The sequence below is a fragment of the Lathamus discolor genome, chromosome 8 (genome assembly GCF_037157495.1).
Source record: "Lathamus discolor isolate bLatDis1 chromosome 8, bLatDis1.hap1, whole genome shotgun sequence".
NCBI classification, from domain to species: Eukaryota; Metazoa; Chordata; class Aves; order Psittaciformes; family Psittacidae; genus Lathamus; species Lathamus discolor.
The window spans coordinates 20,103,430-20,127,421 of NC_088891.1; the positions used below are offsets into that span (position 1 = coordinate 20,103,430).

General features: G+C 49.2%; 1 protein-coding gene across 1 annotated transcript in view; it reads left to right on the plus strand.

Moving 5' to 3' along the window:
- Positions 1 to 844: 844 nt before the first annotated feature.
- The window catches only part of SIN3A (SIN3 transcription regulator family member A), a 34,657-nt gene continuing 11,509 nt past the window's right edge, over positions 845 to 23,992 (plus strand). The window contains exons 1-12 of the mRNA XM_065688981.1: positions 845 to 1,170; positions 7,984 to 8,204; positions 10,185 to 10,361; positions 12,123 to 12,229; positions 12,698 to 12,980; positions 14,707 to 14,958; positions 15,369 to 15,521; positions 16,312 to 16,470; positions 17,755 to 17,844; positions 19,051 to 19,169; positions 21,648 to 21,858; positions 23,751 to 23,867. Coding sequence (XP_065545053.1) covers positions 8,016 to 8,204; positions 10,185 to 10,361; positions 12,123 to 12,229; positions 12,698 to 12,980; positions 14,707 to 14,958; positions 15,369 to 15,521; positions 16,312 to 16,470; positions 17,755 to 17,844; positions 19,051 to 19,169; positions 21,648 to 21,858; positions 23,751 to 23,867 — 1,857 coding nt within the window. The 5' untranslated portion in view covers positions 845 to 1,170; positions 7,984 to 8,015. The remainder of the gene's footprint in view (positions 1,171 to 7,983; positions 8,205 to 10,184; positions 10,362 to 12,122; positions 12,230 to 12,697; positions 12,981 to 14,706; positions 14,959 to 15,368; positions 15,522 to 16,311; positions 16,471 to 17,754; positions 17,845 to 19,050; positions 19,170 to 21,647; positions 21,859 to 23,750; positions 23,868 to 23,992) is intronic.

A 23,992-nucleotide genomic window follows, 5' to 3' on the forward strand; every position in this document is an offset into this window, starting at 1 on the left:
AAGAGCCGCTTTACCCGGCCCGGTCCCTCACGGCGGGGGGAAGAGCCCGCTGAGGTAACGGACACCGGCTGGGGTGGGGGGGGGAATGCCTCAAGGGGGGGGGGGGGCAGTGTCCGAGTAGGCCACGCCCCCTCCTTCCTATTGGCTGCGGGGCGTTGCGCGGGCCTCGCTCCCCCTCCCCTTCTCTCCGGTGCGTGCGTGCGTGTTACCCCCCCCCCACACACGTGTAAGCAGCCCGCCCCGCAGGGGGCGCTGCCATCCCGGAAGTGAAGGGGTTTGGGGGGGGACACAAAAGGGAGCACCGTCTCTGTCGTCTTCACCGGGAGCCGCCGCGTCCCGCTTTACCGGGAGCCTCCGCCAAGCGTCCCCCCCCCCCCACCTCCCGCCGCCGTTCGGCGGCGGGAGGTGAGGGGGGGGGGGGAGCTTGGCGGCGAGCACGTGCGCCCACTCCGTGAGTGGGGAGGGGGGGGGAATGGTTTCCGCGCGCGCCGATGTAAACATTCCACAAAAGAGGGGGCGTGGCCTCGCCGTTGGGGGCGTGGCCTCGTCCCGCCGCGTGGGCGGGCTCCCCCCCGCCGTGACGTTCGGCGAAGGCCGCTCGCCCATTGGTTAGTGCTTTCCGCCCGTAGCCAATAGGAAAGCGGAGGAGGCGGGACCACCGAAAAGGGGCGGGACGGGCCGCTTATACGGACATTTTTCTTCGGCGGTCGCTGCACCCCCCCCTCCCTCCTCAACACTCCCCTCCCTTTCCTCTCCACATCCCCTTCCTGGCGGCGTCAACCAATAGGAGACGGCGAGGTAGGCGGGATCAAGACGCTGATTGGTTCCGCCGATGATAAGCGTGGTGGCGGAGCAATAGGCGGTCTCGGCTCCCCCCCCTGAGCGGAGGGGGGCGGGATTTCCCGGGGAACAGAGAAGCGGGCAGCGCTCCGCCGCGGCGGCCGACAGACGGTTACTCCATCTTCCCCCCCCCCTCCACCGGGAGAACCCCACACACACCTCCCTCCGCCCGGGGCCCCGGTGCCGCCCCGGCCCGCCCCCTTCCTCCGGGAGGAGGGGCGCGGGGACCCCCCCACCTCACCTCACCTCACCGGGGACAGTCCGCCCGGGAGGGGCCTGCCGCCCCCTGACCCTGAGGGAGACTCGGCCGCAGCCAGGGCCCGCTTCGAGGTAAGCGGGAAAAGCACGGGGAGAGGGTGGGCGCGGAGGGCGCCAGGCCCGGTGCCGGCCCCCTCCGGCGACCCGTAGGGGGCGGGGCCTGGCGAGGTTGGGGGGGGAAACGGTGGCGGTGGTGGTGGGAGGGTGTGTGTGGGGGGGTCCGGTCTCTGTTCCCCGTCCCCGGGGAGCCCCGGCCCGCGCGGGCGGTCTTGCGTCCGTCCGGCCCCGCCCCGCAGTGCGCGAAGGGGGTGTCCCGGCCCCGGCATGGCGGGAGCGGCGGGCGGAGCGTGCGGCGGCCGCTGGGCGCGCTGCGAGGCGGGCAGCTCCCGCCCCTCCGCACGCCCGCCCTCCGCCCGGTGCCGCTCCCCGGGCTGCGGCGGGACCGCCCCCGCGGGCTCGCTCCCGCATTGCCCGCCCCCGGTACCGGCCGCATTGCAAGATGGGTCCTTCGCCGGGGCTCCTCCCCCCGGTGGGGATCCCAGGAGTTACGGGGGGGCCGGGGGGGGGGAAGGACGAGGCTCCTTCGGCCCCGGTGTCCGCCCGCCCTAACTTCCCGCTGAAGTTGCCGTTCAAAGGGCTCCGCACCGGCCCCGCGGCCACTCGCAACGGCCCTGGTGCCGCTGGGGGCTCTCCTTGTGGCTTTTCGGAGAGCCCCCGCCGCGGTTTTCCCAGTCGATACACTGGGGACCTGTTGGAGCGACATCCGGATGTACGGAAACCCGGGAGCTCCTCTGCTCCGCGTTGATTTCTACGCGATTGCCGTAGCGAGCCGGCTTCTCTTTGTACGTGTCCCCTCCACGCCGCGCCGTGCACTTGTCACAGCCCCGCGCTTGACATTTCAGCCCGTTTCTTTCTTTAGCCTCTTGTACGTCCATAGCAACTCGCTTCAGGGTTTTCCTGTGGTTCAGATAGAGCTCAAAACAGGAACATGCTTGGCATCTGCTTAACTAGATACCATCTCTCCTGGCCTGGGCTCAGAATGAGTTTTAATCGTTGTTATTTGTGCTAATAACACATGTCTGATAGGAAGGGTCTGTCCCTGAAGAAACAGCTTTATCTGGGCCGCTAAAATGGTGCAAAGCTGCAAAATAATGTGTATATAATAACACTGGAGCAAGTTATTAACTACATCTTGACCTGTGCTTGGATCTTTAATCTCCTGTATGGTCTGGAGGGACCAAAACCTGGTTCATGTGCTAAAGTGGAGCTCCAGGATGACCCAAGACCTTATGTTTCTTCTCTGACTTGTTGCTTGCATATTCATCAGGTGTGCTAAAAGATGGGCCAGTAAACAAGTGGGAAATGCCCTGCTTAATTCAGTGCAGCTCTGTCTGCGCTTCAGTTTTCCAGTCCTAACTTCTGATTTGCTAAAAAATTACAGTTTCAGGGAGGTAGACATTGTTCTAAAGTACTGTGCTCTTAAGACTATAGAATAAAATGGCTCCTTATGTTAGTATGATCATTTTAAAGCACCTGGAAGATTCCTTGGTCACCTAAAAGCACCTTGGCAGTCTCGTGGCAGCCTTGCTGAATCTCCACGTGCAGAAACCCACTTTTTAGGGTCTTTTCTTCCCTGCCCGGGTGAAATGAGTGGGGTTTTTTCAGGCTCTGCAAAAGAAAGCCCTTCTTTTTCACCCCAAAGCGTCTCATATTCATCCCTCCCACCCACTGCTTCTGGCTGAGATCAGTGGTCTCTTGGCATGAATTTGTTTGTAAAGCTTCGATGTGATCGTTCCACCAGTAAAACTGCAGCAATTCCTTAAAGTTTGGGGCACCTCTGAGTGATGAAAGCTGCTTTTGCAAGCAGGGTTAGGAAGGGGGATGCTCTCCGGATCGCCGGGGGAGCCTCCACGCAGCCTCCTGGCACGTGTCGGGCTTGGAATTGGCAGACACATCATTTATGTTTCCAGGATTTATGAATCGTTTTCTGTCCAGATTGCTGTTCTGGTCTCCTCCAGCCTTGGCACGCTTTTATGGCTCTTAAAGCTGGAACAGGAAGGAGTCCCATACTACATGGCACTTCAGTGCAGTAGGCAGAGGGTGCACTTTTGGGGAGGTGCTGCTTATTTCCAGCTCCTGTGGGGTCTTCTCTCTCTTTATTAGAACAAAGAAAACTGATAAATAAAAGTATCCTGATAATTCCCTCTGCACACGGGGAAAGTGGTGCTGACCTCTGCATGGAAGTGTAAAGCTGGGTTTGGATCATCCTTTGCCAAAGCAAAGCACAGATCAGTGCCTCACCAATGTGTTACACATCTGGATGAGTCCAGTGGGGTTTATCTGCATCCTGTCTACCTCATGGCAAGTGCACCACATCACCTTGCAGAAAACTCTCCTATCTGTTCCCAAATGCTTTCCCAGCACCTTTTCCTTTTGCATTTCTTTTAGGGATGACTCTCCCATCACGGATGTGCCTCTCTGTAGTGGGGCCAGGGGCTTATTCCCATGCTACAGGCAAAGGATCTGGGCTGTGTGGCACGGTGTAGAAAGCACCCCAGTGATTGCTAAACAGGCTGGGTCATGCTCTGGAAGTCGTGTGGCCGGGTTAGAGCACACACAGCAGCACTGCTGGGACCTTGGCCAGCTGCTTTCCAGCAGGCACCGTGATAAACAGCGTTGAAATCTTGTCCCACGGGACATCTGCAGGAGCTCCAGGGGCTGGACCTGGAGCTGCTCCTGAGGTTTGATTCCTTTTTCCCCTCAAAAAGAAGCCTTTTAACACCCCCCCCCCCCCCCACACACACACACTTTCATTAAACACATCAGCTGGAGCTGTGTGATTTCCCTGCCCTTTTTCAGCAGGGACCAAACTCCTCTCCAGTGGTGCTTTCACAACTTGGTCATGCAGACAGCGCTGTCCCCAGGTGTGTTGTGGTTCCAACAGGTGCCCAAGCAGCAGAACTTCCCAATTGGCTTTCTTTCTATTCTCTGTTTGCCTTTTCCTTTGAGGAGCGAGCAGGCAGAAGGGGTGCTGGGCATGAGGAGGGAGCCGTGTAGGGCCGAATCCAGCCTTGTCCTCGCTTTGTTCCTTCCCTTTCCATGTCAGCACTGCTGCTCCTCTCCTCCCCGCGGTACCAGAGGGAAAGGATGTGCTCCACTTACCTTTATCAGTCCCGGTGGTTTACATGAGGCAGATGGATGGGGAAATCCTCTGATGAAGTTGGTGGGGTAGAATTGCATAATTCTGGTGGTGTTACTGAGCTGTAACATATCTTGTTTTAAGCTTCTTTTCTGGCTTTACCAGCCGAGGACCCTGCATATGTTTGTGATGCACGTGCCTGATGCACCCTCCCTGCAGCGCTAAGCAAGGCTGATGAGGTGGCACGGGTGAGAAGATTTGATTTGTGTTCCTACATGGTGCCTTTTCCCTGCAAAGTGAAACACAAAAAACCTGAGAAGATTAAACATAAAATGCAGGTTTCGTCCTCCTGGAGGCAGAATGTGGCGTGCTCTTACTGAAGTTAAAAGTACCTCAAGTTTGTGGCTTGCTGTTACTGTTTGTGACTTTGTGTCATTGCTGTACTTTGTGGGCTTTTTCTTTTTCCCCCACCCCAAATTAACATTACAGACAATGCAATTTGAATCGGGGCTTTCTGCGTCGTAGAGTAAGGGGATGCCGGATGTGTGCTACATGCGTGAGAAGACCATGTAAAAGAAGTGTAGACTGTTCAAAATGTCACCACAGCAAAGGGCAAATACCTGATACAAGTCTTTGACACAACTGATTGCAGTTATCCTTGAAATAGTTAGCTGGGCTTTGCCCCCAGCAAGGATGCTGAGAGAAAGCTGTTGTCACTAAGAGTGGAAGAGGGTGGAACTGCCCCTTTGAGCAGGAGGCTTCCGCTAAATCAGTTCAAAATGACATGTCTAGTCTTGGGTTTCATCAGAGCCTTTCTTCCTTATCAGCTGTCTGTAGGAGGGGTAGGACTTGCTGCGCAACAGATCTCTCCAGCTTTTGAATGGAGGAGATCCTTGGGAGATGCCAAGATCAGCAGGAGCTCTGTGAGGAAGTGAAGGCACATCCCTCAGTGCTTTCTCCTCTCCCTAGAGTTTCAGTGGTGGTGGATGCACAGATGAGCATCACTAGGCTTCATGTCGGTCCAGCACACTATCAAGATCATCTCTCTGCTGGGATTAAAAAAGCCTGTGCATGAGTGATCTTAGTTAAGTGGTGGTCTGCTGTGAGCTGCTCTCAGGCAGCAATGCAGACCCCAAGTAGGAATTTCAGGAGGTGTTATCTAGGAAGACTGACTAATGCTATTGACTGTTGCCTATAATATTGACTCCTCATATATATATATATATATATATATATATATATATTCACTGTAATATGAAGTGTTAAAAGTTGAAGCAGGTACAGTGCTTGGATAGAAGCAGGGTCCCAGCTCGGTTAGTGAAGATGAGGGGAATTCAGAGGGAAGAACCACCAAATGGAGCTTTGATTTTCACTGAACAGCAACTTTAATCTCAACCATACAGCAAACTGCATTTCTGGAAGATTGCTCACTTGGTCTGCAAGAGCTTCAAAACCTGATGTTCGTGCTGCTGGTGTGTATGTGGTGGTGCTGCCACGACTCCCACAGCCTCACAGGACTGAGATGTTTGGTGGCTCCTGGGGGAAAAGGCTTAGGTCAGCCTGAGGTGGCGTTTTAATCCTCATAAGGGCACATGAGTCCTCCAGCCATCTCCTGTCCTCAGATAGCCTCTGCTTGAAAGGTTGGTTAGTCCATTGGAAGCGACGAGTGTGGAGTTGCTTAGGGAAGGGAGACACAAAGGTGAGAAGCTTAACACCACGTATACACCACGTGTATGTATATATATATACACACATATACACACACATGTCTTAGTGCAGACAGTGTGTTAAGCCTGCTGAACGATTTTGCTTCTTTACAGCAAATCACATGTGAATTTTTGGAGGGAATGCTTCTGCTTTTGGGAATTTGTATGTACATGTCTCAACCCAGCCACTCTTGGTTGCTCCTGTGGGCAAGGGGAGCTCTTGTGCCACTGAGGGGGTAAGGGGCAAACCAGCCTGGGAGATGAACAGACAGTGGAAGGACTGGCTGGGGTACAGGTGTCTAGAGCAGATGGGTGTCCAAGTTGGTGAGTGGGTTATAAGTAGATGACACCAAAGCTTTGCCCAGACTTTACTCTTGCAGTCAACCGTTGTCATGCAAAATCCTGACTAGGACAGCTCGTGGGATGCTGGTGGTGCATGGTCAGCTTTGCTCAGTTTAGTGCCAGCCCTATTAGCATAAAAGTGTGTCTTTCCAAAGTCAAATGTAGGCTGTGCTCAAGGGGAGTAGCTCCACATTAACTTGCCTTGCTCTTTATTTCTCAGCAGAGACCAGCCGAATGAAAAGACAACCAGTGCAGGCACCATTAGCCAAATGAGCTCCTGGAGTGCGCTCCTCTGCTTTTGGAGTGTGTGCTGGAGGTCAGACCTAGTTAGGATTTGTAACTTGTAAATCAGATCCAGTTAGTGAGCTTTCCCCTTTACCTGGGGTGAGGAGTCCTCCTCTGCCTCTGTTGGCTTCTACCTGCTGGGTGCTTTGGGAACCTGGCAAGGGACTGTTCTGAGAGGTTAAACTTGAAGAGCAACTTGAAAAAGACATCTTTCTTCTTGCCCTACCCCTTCCAAGTGAAAGGAGAGACTAGTAGAGAGGGGCACAGTTGGGAAAATGCTCTATCACCTGTGTTTTCAATCCTACCTTGATCTATTCTGAACCTCTCTCCTGCCAGTTCTTGTGTGCATTTGACATGCACTAAGATACTGGTGAATGATCTTTGGGTTATTTGGTTAATGACGGATTTAGATGGCGATGAACTTGTAGAAGGCTATTAGCTTAGTTGGCTGTTGTTACCACTATTCTGGGGGAGCTTCGTTCGCTCTTGCTTATCCATTTGTGCACATTAGCAATGAATGTGCTTAACTGCATTGGGACTGAAAAGGACTTGCTTTGGAGAGGTCCTGGTGAACTAGAGGTGGAAGAGGGTGCACTTCACTCTCTTCTTTATCCCTCAAACACCTTAATAGGATGTGTATGCTTTTGAGCACCCAGTGGTTTGACAAACAGCACATAACATCTCAAGGATGGCAGTAACTGTCAGTGCTTAGAAAGTACTAGGATTTGCACCCTTCACCTTGGTGCTGGGAAGCATGATGCTGGGAGCACCATGGGTGTGTGGCATGCAACATCCAAAATACTCCTGGTGTAGTAGTGGGTCTGTGGGTTTCACTGAGGTTATACATCAATGCGCATTAAACAGAGAACGTTTCACATGGGGGCTTTGTAAGTGATTCCACAGTCTGATTACATGCCCTGCTTTTTGCCTTCTCCTTTCCCCTTCCTCCCACATATTTAAAGCATCTCTCACAGCTGGTTCTCATCCTACCTGGGCTGTGCAGGAGGGGTTTGTTTCCATGCTTTCAATGTAGGCAGCTTTGTCGGGCTGTGTGTAGGTAACACACCGTCCCCCAGTCTGTGGTGTTCGGATAGCGCATTCAATGAGAGTTGCCTTGCTCAGGGTCAGCCTGTGCTGAAGACATCTGTGCTGTCAATGTCTTTTAAGTCAGATTGAAGAAACCATTAACTTTAAAGCAGAGTATTTAATTTCCAACAATAAGGCTATGTTTTTGGGTGATAAAACATGATTGCAGAAAGCTGAATCTTAATTCCCCTCTCCTATCTTGAGCTATCAGGAACCTTAATGAATAGAGAGGAACTTGCCCTACCTGCTCCTGGTGAACTTGGCGTCCACGGCACAGGCAGGGAGCGATGAATCGATTGCCTTTGGTAATGAGTCTGTTTTCCCCAGGTTTCATTGTGCTTCCCGAGCATGAGTTCAGAATGAAGCGGCGATTGGATGAGCAGGAGTCACCCGTGTATGCGTCGCAGCAGAGACGTATCACCAGCAGCACTGAAGCCTTCCAACACCAGCACCGCGTGCTTGCCCCGGCACCTCCAGTATATGAGGCGGTTTCGGAGACCATGCAGTCTGCCACGGGGATTCAGTACTCAGTAACTCCCAGCTACCAGGTGTGTGTGCTCATAGAATTATGGAATGGTTATGGATGGAAAGGACCTTAAGCTCATCCGGTTCCAACTCCCTGCCATGGGCAGGGACACCTCACCATTAGACCATGTTGCCCAAGGGTGTGTTCAGCCTGGCCTTGAACACTGCCAGGAATGGAGCATTTACCATTTCTTTAGGAAACCTATGCCAGTGCCTCACCACCCTCACAGTAAAGAGCTTCCTTATATCTAACCTGAACTTCCCCTGTTTCAGTGTGAACCCATCACCCCTTGTTCTGTCGCTACAGTCCCTGATGAAGAGCCCCTCTCCAGCATTCTTGTAGGCCTCTTCAGGTACCGGAAGGCTGCTCATCCATTAGGTGCATCCCAGCTGCAGTCCTGCTGCGTGACCAGCCAGTACCATGTTGAAGTCCATATTTGAGACAAGGTTTTATTTTAGTGGAAGGTGTCCCTGCCCATGGCAGGCAGTTGGAGCTGGATGAGCTTTAAGGTCCCTCCCAACCCAAACCACTCTGTGATTTAGTACCAGGCTTTCCTAAAGAAAAACTGAGATTGTCCAATGTGCTTATCACACGTCTCATTTGAAGCACTTGCTTTAGGACTATCAGCCTCTTTCACATTCTGCCTGAACAAACGTGGTGTGACTTGGCTTTTTTGAGCATGATTCTTTTAGTGATTCTCTCAGATCATGGTCTCTGAATCCTAGAGGCAAGTCTGTGGAGGGCTTTTTCTCTGGTTTTCTTCACCAGGAAAAGGTTTGTTGCTCTGTCACAGGCAGAGTGTATCCTGGGTGAACTTCAGCTTAACAGACTGGATCAGATCAGCATTTAGATTGAAGACTTCCCGGAAAATGGCTATGTTTCAGAAGACAGGACCCCAGAGTTATTAGGTGGCACTGTCCCCTCTCCTGCCCCCTTCATAAGGAGCTGTCAGCTGGGGAGAGAGAACAATGTGCTTTAAAGAGCACACTGGAGATACCTCCCAGTGAAAGACCAGAGAAGGGGTTCAACCTTTGCCATGGTTTTGGCATGTCACACGTTCCACGCCTGTGGTGCTGGTGAGCTGCTCTCCCTGCCTAGTGCTTGATTTTACACGCAGCTTCTTCCTAACTTCTGCAGACGGGATGTTCGTGCCGATAGTGGCAACCGCAGAGCTGGGGAGCCTGCAGGCAGACACTTGCAGGGGCTGGAAGAGAGTGTGTTTATGCTGGCAGTCCTTGCTGCAAGGAACTTGGATGGACCAGCAAGCAAACTGTTCCTTGTTCATGGGAAGGATTAAGAAAAGTCTATCCCACCTAAAAGAGGCTTGAATGGAAAACTTAAGTTTGCATAAAGTGAAAAGTAATTTGCTTTGCAGTTTTTTATTTTTCTAAAAGGCTTTTTTAGTGGATTTTCCAAATTGAAACCTTTCTGGTTTCACGTATGAAGGAGACCTGAGAAGCGCCTTCTGTTCCTGTCCCTGTTTTTCTGGGGGAGATACCAAGCTGAGTTTTCCCCTGAGTCTGCTGGTACCAGAGAGACACAATTTGGCTTCCAGTACTCAAACTGAATGGCAAGAGCATAGAAGCTCGTAAAGATTCATTCAGGTTATCACTTGTGACACATGTCATAGAGAAATACAGAACCTTGACTCTGCCAGATTGAAAATCCTATTTTGAGCTCCTTTTGCATGTCTTTATGTTAGAGTTAGTGACTAGACAGCCAGTGAGCCTGGAGGTTGGAGAGAACCTATGCGCATAATGTGTTTGCAGAGAGGGCTCTCCTGTATTTGCAGTATAGGATGAGTTGTTTTGGTGTTAGGTGTCTCTCGGTCATTTTTGAAGAAAATGAAGGTATTTTTTACTAAGGTTGTTAGCAGTTCTGCTTAAAGGTCAGACTCTGTTCTGCTTCCTTACGTTTTTCCTTGTATATCCGGGTCTGGGAAGGCTGCTCCTGCTCTCTGCCTGTGTATGTAGCTGTATGTGATGCCCTCTTTACCTTGCAGGTGTCGGCCGTGCCACAGAGCTCAGGCAGCCATGGGCCAGCCATCGCAGCCGTGCACAGCGGCCACCACCACACAGCACCAGTGCAGCCCCACGGGAGCCAAGTGGTGCAGAGCCACTCTCACCCCACCCCGCCAGCCGTGCCCGTGCAGGGGCAGCAGCAGTTCCAGCGCCTCAAGGTAATCAGAGGATCACAGATTATTTTGTGGGTTCCAACCCCCTGCCACGGGCAGGGACACCTTCTACTAGAGCAGCTTGCTCCAAGCACCATCCAGCCTGGCCTTGAACATTGCCAGGGATGGGGCAGCCACAGCTTCTCTGGGCACCCTGTGCCAGCGCCTCAGCACCCTCACAGGGAAGGGCTTTTGCCTAAGAGCTCATCTCAATCTCTCCTGTTTCAGTTTGAACCCATCGCCCCTTGTCCTACCACTACAGTCCCTGATGAAGAGTCTCTCTCCAGCATCCTTGTAGCACCTTTCAGACACTGGCAGCTGTTCTGAGGTCTCCACGCAGCCTTCTTTTCTCCAGGCTGAAACAGCCCCAGTGTTCTCAGCCTGGCTCCATACGGGAGGTGCTCCAGCCCCTGATCATCCTCCTGACATCCTCTGGACTTGTTCCAACAGTTCCATGTCCTTCTTATGTTAGGGACATAATGTAATGCCTTACATAAACCAACCTCTGCCTAAATCTTTGAGCAACTGGGGGCCTTTCTCAATTCCATGTGTAGAGGAGGCCTCCCTGCTGGTGACCTCCAAGAAGCTGTCTTGACAAGGCTTAGATGCTTCTCCTATTTGGAGTACTACCAAATGCAGAAAGGAACTTTTGTTCCTGCTGAAACCCTCCTGTTTGAAATGCCATAATAAAAACTGGACTTGCTTGGAAAAGATTAAGGGCAGGAGGAAAAGGAACAAGTGTTATTCAGGGTATTTGTATGAATGGGTTAAATTACCAAAACATTTGGAGCTTTTCTGAACACATGGCATATGTGGGTGGCTGTGTGGGAGTAATTTAGGAGTAAGGAAGGCTCTATTCTTGGATTACGTGCTGGAAAATCCTTAAAAAGGAGAAAACTCCACCAAAAATAATCCCTTTAAGTAGCTCTGTTTGGTTCAACTCTAGCGAGAAGGCACATGGATACGAATTGGTGCCTATTTCTTAGTCTCTTCCAAATACGGTGTGAGCCTCTTCCAGTGTTGGTGGCACCCACTGCCGTGTTGGTGGGAGGCCTTTGCTGAGTGGAGGACACTTCATTGCTAGAGACTTCTGAAAAGGGCTCTAAACTGTGTGGTTCTTTCTTCCAGTGCAGTCCATGGCAGGTCCTCTGCTGGTGCAAGACCAGGGCTATATGTGACAGTCTTCTTTTGCTCCTGTGTGTAGCATTTACAGCCGATGAGTGTGAGGCCTGGTGCTAGGGACCCAGAGGTCTTGCTTCAGGCTAGGGCTGTTCTTTGAGCACATCTGAATATTGGATGTTGGTACACGAACGCCTCATCCACTTCTTGCTGTTTGAGGTGTAAAACAATTTGCCGCCCACAGTTGCCCTTTTCAACCCCCTTCTATGTTGCGCTGTAACGTCTGGCTGCTTGAAAACATGCAAGTGTGTACCTGGCAGACAGACATCTGCCCCCCTGATGATGGCATTTCCCACTTGCTGCTTATTCTGAGACTTCCATGAATGCAGGAATTACTTCTGAGTCATTCTGCTGATTTCTGTTGCTTTCTACCCCTTTTGTTTCTTTTTGGTACAGTTTTATCTTGTGAGCCATGAGTGGGGAGTGAGTACCTCTTATTCCAGTGGTGCTGGTAGTACACTACCCAGGCTTATGATCTTTTGGTCCTTAATTCCCTGGGCAGGCTCAAGGCTGTGCAGAACTATGCAGAACAGTGGGAGATGAAATAAAGTCTTCTCTGCTGATCTTACCTGTCTGTTTTGCATCCAGGTGGAGGATGCACTGTCTTACCTTGACCAGGTGAAGCTGCAGTTTGGTAGCCAACCACAGGTCTACAATGACTTCTTGGATATAATGAAGGAATTTAAATCTCAAAGGTAACCAGTTGCAGCGTGCTTCTTCCTTCCAAGTTAAAAAGAGTGTTTGTGGGCATGAGAGCACAGAGCAAGAGCTAAACTGTTCTTCTGAGTGCAGCGGAACACACCTTTAGCAGTAGTGTAAAAGCAGTTGTTGAAAGTTAAACGCATCCCTTCTTTTATACTAAAGCTTTGCTTTGAGTAGGATCTCACAGCTTCAGCCTTGACAGCTGATTTGTCTGGTTGTCTGCCTGTTAATAATGGTCAGACTAGGGACTAGATCTCATAGATACAAAATGCTGTCTGAGCTAATAAGATAATGTCATTCTTAAGTTCAGTAGCATATTCAGAGGAATCAGTTTTGCATTGTTTCATAGGTTAGAGGTGATAAGGGAGAAAATAGAAGGGAAAATTCCTGTGTGGAGAGCTTGTTGTACCACTGAAAAGGTCTTGGAGGTTTGTGACATTTTGCTGTTATTTCTTCTTCAGTATTGACACACCAGGAGTGATCAGCCGTGTATCACAGCTCTTCAAGGGCCACCCAGACTTGATCATGGGTTTCAACACCTTCTTACCACCTGGTTACAAGATTGAGGTGCAGACGAATGATATGGTGAACGTGACAACACCAGGGCAGGTTCACCAGATCCCCACTCATGGCTTGCAGCCTCAGCCACAGCCCCAGCCGCAGCATCAGTCGCAGCCTTCAGCGCAATCAACCCCGACACCAGCACAGCCAGCACCGCAGCCACCTCCTGCCAAAATCAGTAAGGTGAGAGGCTTTGAGTGACGTACATTGATCACACAGGGATCATGCTGCCTCCAGCTGAACCTGGTGTGGAGCTAAAGAGCTTAAAAGGAATTTCCACGCGTTTTTTTTCATAGTATTTGTGAACCTGCATGTGTTGTGCTTCAGCTTCTGGGTTAGTTTCTCCTTTACAAACTTCAAGGTGCATCCTGGTTGCTTTGAGAGTGATTCAAGTAAGCTACTTTATAGTGGTTTGGAAAAGCCTTGTTTCTTTCAGTGGGGAACTGAAAGATGCTCAAAGCATCTGGTAAAATGTACACGCGTTATTCAGAGAGGGATCCAGCAGCCCCAGGAAAAAGGTCCCTGAAGTGTATTTGACTTTGCAAGAAGGGCTTTGTAGTTAAACCGTTGGGCATGTGTTGAACTGCCTGGTTTTGTGTATGGTGTCTCAGAATAACTGAAGTCCCAAGAAATTCCCCATAAAACCGAGGCTGTTAAAGATGTTGCTCTTGCCATGAAAGTGTGTGTGTGATTTCAAATGCTTGGGGCAATGGAACCTTTAGAAAAGCTTCATTAATTCCTTGGTAGATTCTGCATTGCTTAAAGGGTAAATTACACTTGTGAAAGACTGGCTCAGCATCAGCTGGATGGGTGCAGGAATTATTGGGGAAAATCCGAAGTGCAAGAGTTCAGGCAAGATGACATGATGTTGCCTTTAACTACTGGTTTGTGCACCTGAAACTGACCTTTCAATAACTTTGTTTTAGTTGTAATCCAGATGTTACTGTCCAAGAGATGTATTTTACATGATTGGAAACAGAATGGGATAATAGGCATTGAAGTAACTTAGTCTAGATTAAATACCGTGTATTTTAGGCTCAAGATTAGGAAAGATTTGAGAGCCTTAGGGAGGGAGAGAATCCCCAGAGATTCAAGGGTTAATCTCTAAACTGCAGTTAGTTAACAATTGGCTGGAAAAGAGGAAAACAAAATGGGGGAACATGCAGTTAGAAAGCAGCAGGATTGAAAGTGTGGTGATTAGATGATCTCTAGACAAACATTGGTGGGACTTGCCCCCTCCTGTTCAGAAAGAGCAAACAAAAGCATGCCAAAAGCTTTGCAAAGCTAAGGTGTTCCAGAATTAACTTCCCTGTGCCAGATTTCATGGCTTTTGCCAGAGGAGTGAAGGAGTAGGTGCTCTCAGGGAACAGGTAGCAGTCTCTTCCTCATCCCCAGGGGCTGTTGTGCTTTTCTCCCCATTGATATGCAAAAAGTTCGACTGTTTTTGCTGAAACCTTGAAATGAACCTGAGGTCCGTGGTAGATGATGAGGTGAGATTTCCTTACTGGGCAGGAGAAGTTGTAGGAAAGCAAGGCAGGATCTTGTAACAGCAGTTTCTGCTTGGACAGCTACTAGGAAGTGTTCAGCTTGTGAAAGATAATGGTGACATTCTCTAGACCTGCAAAGTCAATACTTGTCAGTAGCAGTTAAAAAAGACTGTTCTTTCAAGGAAGTGCAGTAAAAGTCTTGCAGGGAGGAGGTTGGTTGGCTGGATGTGGTGGCAGATTTCATCCACTTGATATATTCCAGCTCAGAGGTATCTGTTGAACCCATGTTGTTCCACCGTTGGCATGAGATACAGTTACATGCTGGGTTGTTTCCTCTGGATATGATCTGTCAGTGTAGAAGTGCCTTTATTCCAAACATAAAGGGCTCTGCTAATTCCTCACATGGCATCTTTTCTTCTCAGCCATCCCAGTTGCAGGCACATACCCCTGCCAGCCAGCAAACTCCCCCGATTCCACCATACGCATCACCACGCTCGCCACCGGTCCAACCTCACACGCCTGTGACAATCTCTCTGGGCACCACCCCATCCCTGCAGAACAATCAGCCCGTTGAGTTTAATCATGCCATCAACTATGTCAACAAGATCAAGAATCGGTTCCAGGGCCAGCCAGACATCTACAAAGCCTTCCTGGAGATCCTTCATACATATCAGGTGAGTGTTAACAGTACAGATTTGAGTATGTGCATGCTTATTTCTCTCTTGGCCGTGGGGAGCTAGCTGTGTCTGTCCAAGACTTGCATTCAGGTCTTTTAGCACTAGCTAGCAAGCTAGGAATTCTTGCATAGTACTGTGCGAACAGGAAACCGCTTAGTCAGTGTGCTACTAATCCAGGGCCAGATGGGTGTGTAGTATATATAAGCATATGTATATTTAGTGTGTACAAGAATCGTACTGTTCATGTAGCATACTAATACGGTACCAATACAGTATGATTCTTTACGTAAGATGCTGAAATCTTTGTTTCATTCTTGATATCACTGAAGGTTTGGGGTTTTTTTCTCCTTTATCACTTCACTAGTTTATGCATCCATTCTTCTGATGCTTCTCTTTTCCTGTGGCAGAAAGAGCAGCGCAATGCCAAGGAGGCAGGAGGTAACTACACACCTGCACTGACGGAGCAGGAGGTGTACGCACAGGTGGCTCGCCTCTTCAAGAACCAGGAGGATCTGCTCTCGGAGTTCGGGCAGTTCCTGCCTGATGCCAACAGCTCCGTGGTAAGTCATCTTGGAGATCAACTTGGAACTGAGATACCTAGTGGGGAACAGTTCTGTATGTAGAAAAATATGCTTTTGCTGTTTGTTTCTTGGGGTGTTCTTGACGTGATCTTTTGACACTGAGGTGCTGGAGCAGGTCCAGAGAAGGGCTGGTGAAGGGCCTGGAGCACAGGTGTGGTGAAGAATGGCTGAGGCACCTGGGGGGGTTTAGTCTGGAGAAGAGAAGGCTCAGGGGGGACCTGATTGCTCCCTACAAGTGCCTGACAGGAGGATGGAGCCAGGAGGGGCTGGACTCTGCTCCCAAGGAACAAGGGATGGGACAAGAGGAAACAGCCTCAAGCTGCACCAGGGCAGGTTTAGATGGAGATGAGGAACAATTCCTTCCCCAGAGGGTGCTCAGGCATTGGAGCAGGCTGCCCAGGGCAGGGCTGCAGGCACCATCCCTGCAAGTGTTCACATACTGTGTAGACGAGGCCCTCAGTGCCATGGGTTAATGGTGGCCTTGGCAGTCCTGGGCAGCGGCTGGACTTGATGAGCTTAAAGGGCTTTTCCGACGTCACTGATTCAGTGATTCTATGATTTTATTTCCTGGGAATGGGGTCAGGGTGATATATATTATATTTTCTGGCCATAACTTGTCTTCTAAATACAATTTCTTTGTCTGAAGGGGTTGTTCTAAGACTGCAGTAAGACACACTGGTCATCTAAAGTTAGGAGGAGCAGGCACATTTTTTTGCCTGGATCAGTGGAACTGGGCTCTAATGGTCTTATGGGTTTGTCTCTAAATAAGCTGTTGAGTAAGACAACTGCAGAGAAAGTGGAATCAGTAAGAAATGATCACGGTGGCACGGTGAAGAAGCCACAGCTCAACAACAAACAGCAAAGACCCAACCAGAATGGCTGTCAGATCCGACGGCACTCGGGAACTGGAGCAACGCCTCCAGTGAAGGTAAGAGTATGTGCTGCTCATTCAGCAGCTTTGGTGTTCCCAGGAGGCTGTGACAAAGGTTTTTGGCATCTTTGTGGCACAGACTGCAGTTTGACAACACAGAAACTAATGCCTGCCTTTAAAGGAAGCTTTTTGAAATCTTTGTTTTGAAGCCAAAGGGTTTGTCTCTGATTTTCACAGACTGGTGGTATTATCTGTACCTGAGGGTGGTAATAGTTACTGTGCTAGGGAAAAGTAACTGTTGGGCTTGGGGGGAAATAGGGCTTTCCCCCCTTTATTAGGACACTGCAGAATGGGGGGGGGGATAGTTTTGTTGGTGAATAAAGCAGTGTTTGGTGGTGAGGGGGAGATGTGGGGTGTGGGGGCAAAAGTCTCCGTAAAGGCACAAAATAAATAGGTCTAAATTTGTAGTGATGTTTCCAAGGCATGTGGGGAGATAAGGGAAGAAACGATAAAGGTGCCTGTCAGCTTTGTTGGAGCAGAACTTGGAGCAGATGCAGAGGAATCACATTTGCTCATCTTTCCTGTGATAAAGCTGATAGTACAGTGATAGATGATTATTCTCTTAGCAGAGTTTGCCCTTTTCAAACACACGTTTTGAGAGAGCAGGGCTTTGTAGTGTCATAAAAGTTGTCCTGTGGCCAGGTGGCTTAGTGTTTGTGCATTGAGGAGAAGCTTGCCTGCTTTATTTGAAGGTGGTGTGTCTTGCTTTGTGATAAAAAGGATTAGCAGACATAACTGTATCATTTAATTGCAGTGGTTTACTTCTCCTTCTGCCCTTTCTCCTCTTCAAATAAAGGGCAGCAAAACAAAACACGTTCTGGAGGCGGCTTTTGGCCTTTTGGAGGATGCTGGTATGGGGAAAACAAAGTATCTTGTAGTGGAATAAAGAGAAGAAAAGAAATAGGGTATTTTAGGGAGGTGTAAGACTTAAATGAACTGGGTAAGGGGCAGGAAAAAACAGATTTGTGTTGGTCATTTCACAAAGTGCTTCCAAAAAGGAGATACACTGTAGTGTGACTGTTGCAGCCAGCTGGTTACAGAACAGGATGCAACAGTGTGTTAAAAATATTGGGAGTTCTGTGCTACCTTGGAGAGATGAACTTGTGACAGGCACTTTCCTGCCAGTTCCCTTCCAAAACAAGAAGCCACCTTTCTTGGGTTTGAAAGCAGATGGAGGGGTCAGGAAGCCAGCACCTTTGTGTGACAGATAATCAAAATGTGCAACGTGCTCTGCTGAAAAGCCCTTTTTTCCCTCCCTCTTGCCTTTCTTTTTGTTAACAGAAGAAACCGAAGCTGCTTGGTTTAAAAGACCAGTCGTTGGCAGAAGCCAGCAAACATGGTGTGGGGACAGAATCTCTCTTCTTCGAGAAGGTGAGAAGCAAGATGCAGAGAAAGCCATCTCATATCACTGATTTATGTTCTTGGGATGTATACACCCAGTTTGTGACATATATGCAACCCTGATAATGTTCTTCAGCTTGACCTCAGACGTATTTTGCACCCTCCCAATCAAATCCATTGGGTTTGTTGAGAGGGCTGTTAATCTTTTTTGTGGGGGTGTTTTCTTTCCACCTGCAGTGTGGGAGCTCAGTTTACAAAGCCGCTGATTCCCATTGACATTGGGTTTGGTTTTGTCCCTGATAGCTGAACCTAATTAGTTGCACAGTGTTGCCTGTTGCTGTTGCCTGTTCCACATGGAACAAATGATGGATATGGGGGATGTTTCCTTGGTGTCTTCCCTAAGCTGCCCTTTACATTTCCTTGTGGCTCAGAGGGGACTTGACAGTGAAGTTAAACAAGCCTTTTAAATAATATTCATGAGTCAATGGAAGTCTTGGTTGCTCCCTGATGATGAGGTGCATTTTGCAGCATGCTGTAGGCCAGCTGATGGTAACTGGCCTATTGTGTAGGTGTTAACATGAGTAAACCTAGAAATCCCTGCTGTGGAATTGTAACTGTAATGCCAAATACCTTAATGATGATAGATCTCCATCTGATATGTAGATGGTAACTGCTCTCCTGGGAAAGGTAATGGTGTTGGGATGAATCGTCTGGTTTCCTCGTGCTGTGAAGATACAGGTTGCAGGAGCTGGCTTCTCTGTGATAACCCAAGCTGTTAACACAGGCAGAAGCTGGAGCAATGTTACCCAGGCCATAACCCTGCACTCTACTTGCAATATTCTCTGGTGTTTAAAAGCAGCCTGGGTGGGTTTGTGGCACTGCAGCTATAACTGATGTTATCCACAATCCCAGCATTTCCTAGTGTAGCTGTTAGAGGGGGTTCTTTGAGGGATTTTCTTCACTTGCAACTCCTTTCTCCAGAGTAGTGCACTGGGTGTTGATGTTGCAGGGCATGCCCAGCATGGGGATAGCTCATGTCAGTACCTGCCTGCCTGACCATGTGTACAAGACAAGCTGGTCTCTGTTCAACCCACTCTGTGTTCTGGTTCCATGTGTAATCTCTGTGCATCGGTGGGAACCACAGTGTTGAATCCAGGTCTTCCTGGCCAGTGATAGCATCCACAGCTTGATCTCACCCTGACAGCAACTGTTTTCCTCTTCCCTCCTGTCTGGCAGGTCCGCAAAGCTCTGCGGAGCACAGAAGCGTACGAGAACTTCCTGCGCTGCCTGGTTATTTTCAACCAGGAGGTCATCTCCCGGGCTGAGCTCGTGCAGCTCGTCTCTCCGTTCCTGGGGTAAGTGGAGGGATGTTTAAGCCACATGCTCTGTTTCTGTTGTGGCACCAGGAAACAAGAGCTATCCTTTGTGGTCGTTCAGGGGAATGCATCTCATGTGGTTGGGTGGCACAGAGGAGGATCACTGCTCTGAGAGCTGGGTGATGGTTGCTTGGACCACAAAGCACACCTGAGATGGAGTCCTGAGTTGCAGCTTCCTCTGTGGCTGCTTGGCTTGACTTTCACATGGGTAGGCTGCCACTGCTTAAGTCGTCTGTCCACTAAATGACTGCACAAGTTAGCAGCACGTTCTCTCATCTTCTGTTGCCTCCAGCTCAGCCTGAGCATCACAAGTGTACGTGATGAGGTGCCATGTGCTGCTGTATGAGCAGGAAAATACTGGTAGTTCTTGGAAGCCCTTCAGTGTGCTGGTGCCACGTGCTTTAGGCTTTCAGACTTTACCTTTATTGGAGGAGGATTATAAGGGCCCTGTTTCAGTTTTCTGTCCAGCTTCACGGTCGTCTATGCCACCCTTTTCACAGAATCACAGAATCCCAAGGGTTGGAAGGGACCTAAAAAGATCATCTAGTCCAACCCCCCTGCAAGAGCAGGGTAACCTACAGTACATCACACAGGAACTTGTCCAGGCGGGCCTTGAATATCTCCAGTGTAGGAGACTCCACAACCCCCCTGGGCAACCTGTTCCAGTGCTCTGTCACTCTTACAGTAAAGAAGTTCTTCCTGATGTTAACGTGGAACTTCCTATGTTCCAGTTTACACCCATTGCCCCTTGTCCTATCACTGGATATCACTGAAAAAAGCCTAGCTCCATCATCCTGACACCTACCCTTTACATATTTGTAAACATTGATGAGGTCACCCCTTTCTATTCCTTGTCCAAGAGGAGGTGAGAGTGGGATTCCCAGCTGTGTCTTGGCATGCAGACGGTGTTCAGGAGCATTGCTGGTGCTGCTTGCTGTGTCTTCCTTTCGCAGAAGAGCAAAGAGAATTATTTAGCAGCCTGTTACTGCAGGCTCTTGCTCTGCAATCATGAATTATTTCATTTGAGAATAGATTTGGCTGTCTGGTTACATAGGAAATGTCCTCTTAAAAAGAGCACTGATATAAACCCACTAAAACATCCAGAAAGCAGCTGAATTCTGTTGTGAAGCAAAAAAAAAAAAAAAAGTGGTCAGGAATACTATAATTTAAATGGGAATTAAGACTTCCATAATTGCCAGTAGTGTAGAGAACAAGTCTGTATTAATCAGCTAAACCAAACGAATAGCCTTCCATCAGCTTTGGGCAGCAAGATTAATGTTCCTTCTTCCTGTGAACTGAGTTCTTGGTTCTAAGGGAGGAGGCAATAGCAACATAAATTGGGTTCAGGACCCCATTACACTAGCTGCTGTGCAAAGAAACTGCCCCAAGGAGCTTCCACTTCCTCCATAGCTCCACTGGAATTGGTCAGGCATCAGCAGGATGCCACCTGTAGCTAGGAAAGGTGAAGTATTTGACAGAAACCCCTGGATTTCTCTCATCTAGTATCTGTGCTCCCAGCTATAAGAGTGAATGTCTGTATTGGGAAAGGTATAATATAGTTTTCTTATTCTGGAGACAGATGTTGCTTTCTGTCATGTAATGAAAAGGCAATAAACGAGTAGTGATTCAATTAGCTTCAGTACCAGGTTCAATTCCTCCTATTGCTGGAGCTTTGCATGAGATAAGAGGAGTTGAATAGATGCGGTATTTTAGACTAATAAATTCTTCAGAAAGCTTTTCTCTACAAACAGGCACACTTGGGCCTTGCAGGCAAAGGCTTCCTCATTTGTGCTGGCATGTGTAGTGTGGGGAGGCAGCACTGGTTGAAGCAATTGCAGTGCTGGTTGAAGCACTGAACCTTCTTGCCATGCAGTTAGAGAATCACTTCTGAGTTTCTCTTGCTGCTTTGGGAAAGGAAAGGTCTCATTTAAGGTTAAAAACATTTGCAGACAGCTAGGAACCTGGCTTGGGTTTGCTGCTGGGGTACGTTGGGAGACTCAGATGTGACCTTGCACAAGTGCTGCCCTGCAGTGACAGCTTTGGCAGCTCTTCCTTGTCACTTGTCTTGTGGGGACTGTACCCACAAGGCACATGGGGAATGCATCAGTGCTTGTCTGCATCCCTGTCAGTATGAAGGGGTAATCCTAAAGCACCTTAGTTGCACTGAGAGCAGTCCACCACCTGATTAACAAACTCGCTGTCCTTGCCCATGGCAGGGGGCTTGGAACTAGGTGATTTTTTAAATTCCCTTCCAACCCAAACCATTCCATGATTCCTGTTTGATCAAGCTCTGTGAAGTGGGATTGAGCAGAGAAGGGTCCTCGCTCACCAGACTGATAATTCAGAGGGTCTTCTTGGACACAGTCTGGTTGTAACAATCAATTCTAGCCTCAGCGTCACAGCTCAGCACCGCTTGATTTCTACTTACCCAGTTTTTTCACTTCATTTTATTTTCAGGAAATTCCCAGAATTGTTCACTTGGTTTAAAAACTTTCTGGGGTATAAAGAGTCTGTTCACATGGAGACGTATCCAAAGGAGCGGGCTACTGAGGGGATTGCCATGGAGATAGACTATGCCTCCTGTAAAAGACTGGGCTCCAGCTACCGAGCCTTACCCAAGAGCTACCAGCAACCCAAGTGTACAGGGCGGACTCCACTGTGTAAAGAGGTAAGTTTCTCTTCTTGAAGGGATGGAGCAAGGGTGAGCAGAACAGAACAGGATGAGGGATTTATTTTGCATCCCTATGGGATGCTGGAAAGGTTCCTGGGGATGTTAGGGCACGTCTGCTCCCATGCAGCAGAGTTGTGCTGCTGCTTGCTTCACACTGCGCTGAGCCCTGCTGCTCCTGCACCCACGTCCTGGCTGAGGATCACCGTGGTATGTGTCAGAACCCAAGGCGAGTGGTGTTCCTGGTGGCGAGGGAGCACTTGGCACTCCTGCCAGCACCTGGATCCTGTCCAGAAGCTATTGCACAGTCTATTGTGAGGTCTAGGAATGGTTTATGCTGGAAGCTGGCTGGGAGTTGTGATCCCCATGTGGCTTTGATGGTTTGCATCAGCTCTTCCCCAGTGGTGCTTCTGAAAGGGCTGGGGAGCAGCTGGAAAAACCCCACTGAATAGTTGTGATCTTTACCCACTTAAACAAAATGTAGGGGCGTTAGATGTGTATGATGGTTTAAGTAACCATGTTACCTATGTGAGAAGAACATTAAGATTACAGACTTACACACAAAGTAGGAAATGACAGAACTAATTTTCTATGGGGTTTTAGTGTGATCTCAGGGATCTTTTACAGGGTGGTATGTAATTCAAGATTGTGGCTACATTTTTACCCCAGTTCCCTCTGGTCTGCTTCAGAGTTGTCTCTAGTCCAACTTGAAAAGAAAATCATGTTTTCTGTAGACACATTCTCCCTCACATGCTGCTTCTTTCTACCTGGAATGCTAAGATGACCTCTTGGCTTTGAGAAGCAGTGCATTGGTTTGGGAAATAGGCTCCCTACAGGGAGCCAGCCTTCTTGGTCAAGAGTCAAAGCTGGTCTCCTGCAGGATCAGATGTACTCATTGAGCCCTTTGATGTGTTGTAATGGCCCTTTGCTCAAACTGGGGATGGTACTGGCTGGTCCTGTTCCTTCACTGGTGTGGAAGGTAATGTTTTGGAGGTGAGTGAATAGGACTCTTGCTGAAGGCCAGTTAATAAACACGCTGCTTAAGATCATTCACTGGAGGAGGAGAGAGCCCCAGCAATCCTCCCTTTCCCTGGGTGCCTGCAGACCACAAACAGCAAGGGGATGCTGTTTGGTAACATCACAGGTTTTGTGTTCTTATGCTCCTTGAGCAATGAGGAGAACAAATGCTGGCATCCAAGTCGTGCAGTTAGCAGTGGTGATAGGTGTTCAGCTGGAGTGAGGGCAGGATAGTGAAAACAACCTAGGGAAAAGAGGGTTGCAAGCTTCTCCTCTAAGTCCTAACACATCTCTCAAAAGCATCTTACGTGATGCAGCTCCAAACTTCTCTTCCTGTGAGAATCCAATGACTCAGTCGCTCAGGCTTTGGGTTTAAGAAGGCCCTGACTTTCAAACCTGCCTGCCAAAATCCTTGTGTCTTTGCCTTTGGCCTCGTTGAGGTTGGTTTTTGAATGTTCTGCTCCTGTTTTGGAGGTGGTGAAAGCTGCAGGTGTTCAGCTGCTTTGTCAGGAAAGGGGTTGCTGGGGTATGGATTTCTACTGCAAATTAGCCTTATTTGGAGGCAGAAACCACGTAGCGTCTGACAGTCAGACCTGACGCGGTGACCACCCGGGAATGGCAATGGTGAATCACACGCACCATGAACCAGCTGCTTGCAGCTGACTAATCTGAAGGGATGGAAAAGCTCCTTTCACCTTTCTTTTTCCCTTCCTTTGCAAGTGTTTCCTCCCAGCTCCAGCTAATGAGTTTTTCAGACTGCCTGGATGGTTCAGGTCTCGCTGTTGGAGGTGGCCCTGTGGATTTGGAAGGGGCACAGAATGTTTCCAATGGGGAAATTAGATCCATTACTCGTGTTTCCTCTGTCTCCCTCCAAGGTTTTGAATGACACTTGGGTATCCTTCCCATCTTGGTCTGAGGACTCCACATTTGTGAGCTCCAAGAAAACGCAATATGAAGAGCACATCTACAGATGCGAGGATGAGCGTTTCGAGGTAAGTTGGTTTTTCTTGATTCATGTCTTGGCAAGCTGCAAACAGTTAATGATCTTGATGTAATTCTACCCTTACTCATACCCCAGATGTGTTTTTATTGTGCCTGTCATGCATTTTTTGGCATA